Source organism: Phycodurus eques, chromosome 6 (genome assembly GCF_024500275.1).
Source record: "Phycodurus eques isolate BA_2022a chromosome 6, UOR_Pequ_1.1, whole genome shotgun sequence".
Taxonomy (NCBI): Eukaryota; Metazoa; Chordata; class Actinopteri; order Syngnathiformes; family Syngnathidae; genus Phycodurus; species Phycodurus eques.
Genome location: NC_084530.1, coordinates 26,851,623 through 26,861,259, shown reverse-complemented (window position 1 = coordinate 26,861,259; position 9,637 = coordinate 26,851,623). Strand labels below are relative to the sequence as shown.

General features: G+C 43.5%; 2 protein-coding genes across 2 annotated transcripts; one reads left to right on the top strand and one right to left on the bottom strand.

Annotated features, from left to right (window-relative positions):
• The first annotated feature begins 161 nt into the window (after positions 1-161).
• On the top strand, positions 162-3,223 carry si:ch211-145b13.6 (ecto-ADP-ribosyltransferase 5). The gene is made up of 5 exons (XM_061679754.1): positions 162-365; positions 680-878; positions 999-1,079; positions 1,484-2,163; positions 2,930-3,223. Exons 3-5 carry the CDS (start codon positions 1,026-1,028, stop codon positions 3,006-3,008), a joined length of 813 nt encoding a protein of 270 aa, XP_061535738.1. The 5' UTR covers positions 162-365; positions 680-878; positions 999-1,025; the 3' UTR covers positions 3,009-3,223.
• Positions 3,224-4,100: 877 nt separating this feature from the next.
• On the bottom strand, positions 4,101-8,871 carry LOC133404051 (neuromedin-K receptor-like). Its single transcript, XM_061679630.1, has 5 exons — positions 8,492-8,871; positions 7,328-7,516; positions 7,092-7,242; positions 5,072-5,268; positions 4,101-4,972 (listed from the first exon to the last, which is right to left on the bottom strand). Exons 1-5 carry the CDS (start codon positions 8,860-8,862, stop codon positions 4,744-4,746), a joined length of 1,137 nt encoding a protein of 378 aa, XP_061535614.1. The 5' UTR covers positions 8,863-8,871; the 3' UTR covers positions 4,101-4,743.
• Positions 8,872-9,637: the final 766 nt, after the last annotated feature.

Here is a 9,637-nt window from a genome sequence, read left to right as displayed (position 1 = left end):
TATATAAAATTAAAAAAATGCATAAAATAAAATAATGTAAAAAATTATATTATTGATCAAAGGTTGTACATTTGTGAATAGTCACTGTCGAAAATCTTGTCCACCCAGTGCTTGCATCTGCAGGCGGTGAGATGTTGTCAGGTCCACGCGTGACCCCGCTCCTCCCACACAAAACGACAAGTTGAGTGTTTAAGTGCACCAAATGTGACGCTCAGCAGGTCTGTACTGTGCTGTGGTAACAAGAGAGGAAGGAAGTGTACTGGAGGTCAGGAGAAGAAAGCTCGCAAAAGGAGGAATTGTGCCGTTGTCGAGCTTCATCTCAAGGGAAACGCAGAGGAAAATAAAACGTTATATAATCCCATCAGGTGAGTGCAGACAGTCGACAGTTCAGATTGCTTTACTTTTTGCATAGACTGCTAATAAATTTACAGACAGTAGGTGAATTGTGGCCAGTGCAAATATTTATTGCTAAAACCGTACAGTCCCGACGGAAAATTGAGTCAAAGATATTGATGCAAAGCTCTGGAGAGGCAAGACAGAAAAATGGGAAGTGGTATTTGGGAATATGCAGCATTTTAGTTTTTTCAACTAAAGTGCAGGTTGCCATTGTTGGCATAAACCAGTAGCTGCAGCAAAAGAGACATGACTGCTCCTAATGGCATGTTATTTCCTTCCACAGGAAAGGAAAAAGGAGTTGCCTCGGGGTGATAATTTTTTTTCCACTTCCCACAATGGTTTTTTTCTGCTGAGAACAACACACACACACACACACACACACACACCATTGTCACTACACTGTACATGGACTTGATTTCTTTTCTCCGGACCTTTGTTCTCATCGAGGAGAGCTACTTTGCACATTTCTATCCATCCCTGCGGTAAGTGTACGCGAGTTGAGGTGATCGATGTGGTGTGATGCTCAGTTGAGCAGACGATCACACTCCCCCCCCCCCCAAATAAATAAAAATACTCATCAACTTTTGTCTTCTTTTGTGCAGATACTTTAAAAAAAAAAAAAAGAGACGATGACGGACATAAAGAAAGAATTCCTGGTGATTTTTACGCTGCTCTACTGTAAGGTAAGTTGCAAAAGAGGACACTCATTTGGGTGCACAAAATAGCCACTCAATTCTCACACAGCAAGTTAAGCAGATCATGTTGTTCTTCAAGCTGGGGCGGACTTTGGCCAAATCATTTTTATTCATGACAGAAAACAAGTACACTAGTATACTTAAATGTAGCGGTAGTAAACTAAAATACAGTTGAAAGTGTATACTGTTTGTTGGAAGCATACTCATGAAAGTTTACTGGTGTAAGTATTCTATTACGTATTCTGGTCACAGTTTCTGGTAAAACATGAAACAAATAATAAACTTTAAAGTATACTATGCAAGTATGGTAGAGGTTAAATCAACATGCATAAACTGTTTAATGCTTTACATTCGATGTAATTACGTGCGCTTCTTTTCACTTTCCTTGCAAGGTGAGTGCAGTTAAACGACTGGATATGGCCCCGGACGCTGTGGACAACTTGTACGAAGGCTGTCGGGAGGACACCCTTGCGAAATTAATCCGCTCTGATGTGCTAAGACAAGAGCTGAGCCAAGACGTCGGTTTCCAGGCAGCTTGGAGCGACAAGTGTTCCACGCTGCTGCCGGGAGGCGTGAAGGAACACACCGCCGCTCTCTTGGCCTATGCTAACGGCGACCGAGGCTTCAAGGAGGCCTTCAACGACGCGGTGGAGACCATGGGAGTCAACGCCAGCACCTACGAGGACCGCTTCCATTACAAGTCCCTGCACTTCCTACTCACGGACGCCATGAGTTTGGTGAGGCCGAAGACGTGTAAGAATGTTTACAGAGTGTCCGAGACTCATTACGAGGCGGAAAAGGGAGCCCGGGTGAGATTCGGACGATTCACCACGGTCCAGTCGGACGTGTCCATGAAGGAGGACGTGGAGGGCGGCGTTTATTTCAACATCACCACGTGCTTCTTCGTCAGCCTGGAGGGCTTCTGCGGCCTCATGGAGGACTACGCCATCTTGTCCCCCGCCGAGGAGTACACGGTGGAGGACGTCAAGCAAGGACCTGATGGCGACTACACCGAGATCATTCTGAAACACTCGAAACTGAAGGCTAATCACGACTGCTATGCTGCATCACGGTAAGACATTTTGTATAAACCCCATAGAAATTCCCTGTTGAAATACACCCTAGACACGTTTTTATAGCATTTAGTGCACTTTTTCCAAGTTGCGGACCTCTGTCCATGAAAAGATGGCACTGTAAAAATGAAACATAAACCAAAGAGACCTCGATGTTGCATATTTAACCAAACGACAGAACTTTGCCTCATAAAAGTCCGCTAGCTTAATGCTAAAGCACAATGCAAAACGACATCAATGAGCTAACGAAACCAGGTTCAATGTTGCGGTAGTTCTAAACATCTTATTAACCAAATTATATTTCAACACAAACGGTATCAGCACATGCAGACAGCGCATACAATAATACTCGATGAGTAATATTGCAGCAACTTAGTTGCGGACATTTCCGTCTGTTTTATAATCCATTCTACATGTAGTCTGACTGAAAGTATTACACCGTCCCCTGGTGGCCAAGTCGTGCACAACAGAGGGAGCGGCACAATGAATTCAAAGCATCAAATTATGATGCAAGAATTTTCTATTATGTGCATTCTATTTAATGATGTTATTCATGCTATGTTTTTATAAAGTACAATACTGGGGAACGCTATTTTTATGACGAAAAAATACACAAAGCTTTTTAGGTGGCGTTTTTGTGGGGCAGCAACTAATACATGGCTTTTCCATTCACTTCAATGGGGAAAGATGATTTGAGGCACTCCTGGAGTTGAACATTCCAACAGCGCATCATGAGAACTTGTTCCCTCTCTTTTGTGTTTGCAGGACCGCGGCAGTTAGCGCCCAGTGGCTCACGGTGATGGCGCTCGTGTGCTTTTTCCTATTTGGGACGCTCAGCCATTAGCAACTTTGCTGCATTTACTGGGACGCGGGCCCCCCGTTGTTCCAAGCTCATATACAGTACAGTCGAATCGTTGTTCGCATTTGAGAAGGAATAGATGCGCCGGAATGTGATTCTTCCCTTTTCTTGCTTTAAAATGTATGGATACGATTGCTCTTACGAAGGCAATCCATAAATGTAACTGACATACCGTGGAGAATAAAGGTGTTGATTACTAAGGGTGTGTGTGATGATTTATAGCAGGGGTGTCCAACTCATTTTTGTCACGGGCCACATCGTAGTTATGACATCCCTCGCAGGGCCGCTACAACTGTGAACCCATATAAATGAAAGAGGACCTCATATACTGTCATTACGTACAGGATACACAACACATTGATGAATAACCAGTTTTGAAATCAGAAGCCTATAAAAACATGTTTTTCGACTATTGGATTTCTTTTCAAAGTGGGATGGGCAACAACAGAAAAAATGCTTGCAAATATCTCAATGGTATTACACCAGAACACAATGAGCAATTTTGATTTGCTTTCGCAGGCCACTTAAAATGATGTGGCGGGCCGGATCTGGCCCCCGGGCCACCAGTTTGACACCTGTGATTTATAGGATTTCACATCATCCACTCACCTTTACAATAATAATAATAATAATGCTCGATTTTAATTGCTCGGATAAAGGGGTATTAATTGGCTATGTTTATTGGTTTTCATGCAACATCTATTTTGTTAAACATGCAATAATTTCATTTTGTCATTAAAGCTGACAAATAACACTGTACGGGCTAATATCTGTATGTTTTTCTTCTAACACTTCAATACGAGCACCATTGCCATTTAAACACACAAATAAATACAAGAGATTTCTTCTCTTATTAATCATTTTCAAACAATTGCATTTTGTTAGATTAATTGAATACATCATTCTTTACGTTTAACTAACAAACGTCTATAAATGTAAACAGATTGAAGCTAGAAAAATACAATTGCATGCAATTGAATATTAAAATAGTCAAGTTAAAAGGCCAAACTGACGAATTTAAACGATAGTGTTCTCATGAATTAAAGCTACCGTAATTCCTCATATAGTGGCCGTTATTATTATTTTTTTGTTAATTCTTTACTCCACTGCAAAGAGAACCAGGAAAACAACATTTATTACAACTCATGTTAAATTAAAGTTGACTTTACAACAAAAAACAGTATTACAGAGAGATGCAGATGATTGCGACGGACAGAGTGGAACTAGTAGGTTGCGTAGCTCGTCGGGACATACGTGCGAAAAGGACGCACAAACCATTGCGCAGCGACCACTTGTCAGTGTGCACTGGAACGCCGATCGTCATAAAGACGCCATCTCCACATACTGCACAGTGAACTCATTTACAACGTGCAGTTTAATTCATACTGCAAAAATCGATAATCCGCCAATAAAATAAAATGTTTTCCTGTAACAATTACAACTTTTCACTTTATTCTCATAACATAGATTTTTTTAGCCCCTCTAAAAAGGATATATATATATATATATATATATATTATTTTTTTTAAACTGTAAAGTAACTGTTTCTCTCAAAAATAAGCAACTTTTTAATTCCTATGGCATTTACAAGGTAGTTGTGTTTTATGGCCTGCACAAGGTAGTTGTGTTTTATTGTTGTTCAGAACGCGAGGTGGGTATTGGGTAACCTTTCTCACCTGCACCCGAAAAGTTTGAGAACCACTGAGCGAGTACAGTAACGCTAAGCACATTTATTACCAGGCTGGGGTTTGCACTCGGACCTACGTTGATTTCCTTGCGAGCGCACACTCTTGTCCTTGCTGAGGATGCTGGTGTCGACGTGCGAGAGCGTGCACACGCTGCCCTGGCGACCGGGGCGGCGCCGTCTGTTCTGAAGCTCCAGCTCGTCGTAGCTGGACACCCGGACGAACGGACACCAGCGGAAAACGCGCTTGAAGCCAGCCCGGAACCTGATCCGATGCCCAGACCCCAACCCAAAACCCGATGTTTTAGTAGGCTGCCAACGTGTGCGGTTTGATGGGTGGAGGTTGGGGGGATGGTGCACTCACCTGCTATTGAGGCAGCAGTAGATGATGGGGTTGTACATAGTGGAGCTCATTGCTAGCCACAACACCGCTAGGTAGACCTGCTGGATGGACTTCCACTTGCTCAGATGCTTGTTGAGGCCCGTCACCATGAAGTACACATGGTAGGGCAGCCAGCAGAGGGCAAAGGTCACCACCACAACCATCATCATCTTCACGATCTGCAAAGCGGGGGAGAAGGAAGTTCAGCTCAGTCTCGCTCACATCCCAGAGGGGACCAAAATAGCGACAGTGTTGGAGGGATGCAAGGCACTGACCCCCAAACCCCCCTTGTGCAAAACATTGAACAAACGACGATTAAAAAACATTTACCCTCGCGTCATCGACGTAGTTTCACTTCGTTTTTGTACTTACATAGCAAGTAAGTGATAACACATCACCTAAATGGTTTCATCAGTTGTATAGACATGCAATGTTGATGTTGACATGGAGGAAAACACCAAGGAGTCACATCATATTAAAATGTCAACACACAGTATTGTACAATCAGCAATCTATACCCGATGTCGGCGTATATGTAGCGTATCATGAAAGCTAACAATACCACGCGTGAGACAGCAAGCTACTTGAGACTGAATTTTGCTGCTTGCTACGAAATAGCCAGCTAGCTATCAACCAAGGCATCAGTCGCCTTTCAACATCCAGAGTGACGAAGAAAGAGAACGCAGAAAGCCAAAACTCCCGAACTCGGCATGGACGACGCATGGCGCAGATTGAAGCCTGACACATTATGCCAGCTTTGTCTCCCGACGTGTACCGAAGCGCTTTTATCTTCATCGTCTCAATTTTGCCAGCTAATTGCGCCTTTGATGAGATTTGTTTTCAGTGACGCGCTTTTCAAATATTGCACCTGTTTCCATCTCTACTTGTGGGCTCTGACTGAACGTGTTTGTGGCGTCAATTAGTCTGAAGCTTATGTTCCTACCGGCTTGAAAGATGAGCGGTCTTCAAATAAATGTCAGCAAATGCATTTGTTGTCCAGTGAATATTTCTGCAACTCAACTTCCTGTCGGGTTAACCTGCAGCCTTTGTCATTATTTATCAATAACATGTTCTCTTTTGGCATTAATCCTGCTGCCGTCTAGATCGAGTCTTACATCACGGCAGCTGTGATTGCCCTTAATCCTCATATCAGCCTCACTCAGCGCACTTTCACTGGGGATGTCAACCACGCGAGTGCACTCATAGTTAGCGCCGACTATCATTGGCAAGCGGTTTATCATAATTTGTTTATTACTGACCAGGCCTGGCATTTTTGTCCCCTGCTTTCTACCAGACGTGTTAAGGTTTTGTGCTAACACAGACTGGTATTCACAACTGTTAATAATCACCTCAACCTTGTCAGGAAAAGCCGACTAGAACATCTGAACTTGATTCGGGGTTCATCAGAGACACTTTAAATGGTGGCAGGTGTGTGCTGACTCCCATGGTGGAAAACATTTTGAAAAGTCTTAGTCTAGTTATTATTATTTTATTTTTTTTGTACGTTACAAAAAGCTGACATTTAAACAGGGGTGTGTCGAATTGATATCCATTCTATATGTTTTTGATCACCGCTTTCTATGAAACTTCGTGGTTATGACATATGTGCAGAGTAAGAATTCCTTACATTTTGGTCTGTAACTGAATAAAAATGCAGACCTAGGAATTTATTCTTAACCTTTGATGCTTCAATTACAAATGGAGCACAATGGATTTGTTGTTTACACTGAGATACCTGCCGGGCTTACAAATAAAGGATTGCCCTTCGCTGCCTTGTTTTTGTCGGGGCGCACGCTGCTTATTGCGACTTCGGCTGTCCAAATAAAGACAAACGTGGTGCTCCATGATTGTTTACTGCTCGCGTCAACCTTTCAACATTGGCTGAGGTCTGCCCACAACTGAGTTATTCTAGATTCTCTTCTGCTTTCCTTTGCAGAGGTCAAATCTAATGAGCAAATGATGTATTTCTTTATTTTTATGCCAGAATACAAGCAAATTTTACCTTCCTTTTGGCCCGCAGCTGTCCCTGATAGTTATCAGACGTGTCTCCGGGGATCTCCCCACCCCACAGGGTCACACCGACGACGGAATAAGTGATGGCCATCACCATTAAAGGCACCACGTAGACCAGGACCGTCACGATGATGTGATACCTGTGGATGCAGACGCAAATACAAATACCAGAGACGCGCTGTCATTGAGAGAATGATGCGGGATGGCGGTTGTTCTTGCGCTCACGTGAAGGGGTCCTCTGCCATGCGGGGCCAGGCTACGTAGCACAGGGTCCTGCGGGGCAGAGCTCGAACGGTGGAGAAGTAGCCCAGGGGGAAGGCCAGGACTAGGGCCAGACTCCAGATGGTCACGATCACGGCCAGAGTGGCTTTGGCTGACAGACGAGGCTTTAGAGGATGGATGATGGCCATGTACCTACATTCACAAGCAGAAACAATTGACGAATAGTTACCTTATTCTACATTTCGGTTTGCAAAAGAATATCTATGGGGTGGTCCTTTAGGCTTTTGTACCCTTTGTCACCTGACTGAAACATACATTGACATTTTTCCACCTTGAAAATGTATAAACTGTTAAATTAGGTCAGGGTCAATCGATTTAGATTCCACCTTGAGGGGCGGAGCTTGACGTATTGGCTTGAATTAATAATTGGACTTTCGTCATAGCTTGCATGTCACATGGAGAGAGGAACAATCTTGTCGCTAAAAAATATCCAATAGCAGTGGACGAGTGGTTCGCACGTCCGCCTCACCGTTCTGAAGTTGCCGGTTCAATTCCAGGCTCCGGCAGGGTCTGTTTTTCCAAATTGTAGACCAATGTTAAGCGTTGAAAATGGCTTGCTCTCTTTGCCAATGCAATGTTAATAGCTCGACAAACATTACATTCGCCTTGTGTGATTTGTTTTCTGGCTACAGATAAATGGACAGATAATAATGTTTCCAAATAACTAAAGAGTTTGGACTACAAAGGATGACTTTTTTTCTACCTTTTTTCTGGGGGGGGGGGGGGGGGGGGGGTTGGTTGGCGCTTCAAAAAGAGAAGATAGTTTCTTCTCTTAAAAAAGAAAAAAAAATCTGAACTATTAATGCACAATGCACACCAGAATTTGGCAAAATTCTTTGTCCATTTTACATCAGAAAAAAATCAAAAATGTCTTTAAAATAGTTTCAGTAATAAAATAATAAGGCACTCATTTTTAAATGGAATACTTATAATGTAGTCATAATTAACCAATTTAAAAACAATGCACATAACAACATTGTATTATGGTTAGTATATCAATTAAAAAAATATATCCAATGAGAAATATCTATAAAATGGCGTATGAATATTATTATTCACTTCAACCTGAAACATGACGATACTGGGGGTGCCGTCTATGTGCCGTACCTGTCAATAGCAATCGCGGTCATGGTGTAAATGCTGGCGAACACCGCCGTGACCGGGAACAAGTTGTGGAAGCTGCAGTAGACCGCCCCGAAGTACCACTCTCCGTGGGCCGCGTAGATGAAGTTGACGAGCGTGTTGAAGGCGGCCGTGGAAGCGTCGCAAAACGCCAAGTTGAGCAGGAAATAGTTGGTGACGCTCCTCATCCGCTTGTGCGCCAAGATGATCCACACGACCACCGCGTTGCCCAGCAGGGCCACCCCGAGGACGGCGCTGTAAGCCAGGGCCCACAGCGCCACTCGCCACGCCGGCTGCGCGAACTGGTTGGCCGGGGGGCTTCGGCTGGAGACGGAGGCGTTCGGGTCGGATGCCATTCCTGGACGAGGACGCTCACATCTGCTGCACAGCGTCCTGATGCGGCTGCGACCCCTCCCTTGGGATTCAAATGTGTACGTGTGCGTGTGTGTGTGTGTGTGGGGGGATAGGAAATACTACTACACATGTATTTCCATACAAATATTTATTGTATCGGATAAATATGGAAAAATCCCATTTAAATGGCAGGAACTGAGCGTGCCTTCTCCGAGCGACCGCTTCGCTCGCAAACTACTAAAACACTCACACACTATTGAAAATGCTCCTAATATACTCAAATCCTTTATGATATACTTAAAGTCCCTGTAAAGTGAAACTAAATACTGCACGCCTTCTAAATTTTACACACCAAAGTGAGGAGTGTTGTTAACAACCCTTGCCAAATTTGAATGATAAAAACCCATGTGGGAAGTGACCATTAATATCGATCTGTGAAAAATATGAACTTGACCAAATTTGGACATAGGAGGTTTCGGCCCAACGGCAACCATACAGTATATCGATTGTGTTATTGAGGATGTGAATACTGAACTATAATTTTCATATGTACCTGTGGTCTCCGTTGCTGAGGTGCACTAGTGTGGACAGTGGATGTGGTCACAGCAAAGTTGCAAAATATCCAATCTCTCTCGCCTGTCATTTCCCGTCTATCCGCTTCTTCCGTGACAATTGCACCATGTGTGGTGCTTTTTGCCAGCTAATTATTTTTTTTTTTTTTGCGATGGTCAACTTCAGTCGCTTACAGCTGCATCGCTCGGTGTGCGGCAAGTCATA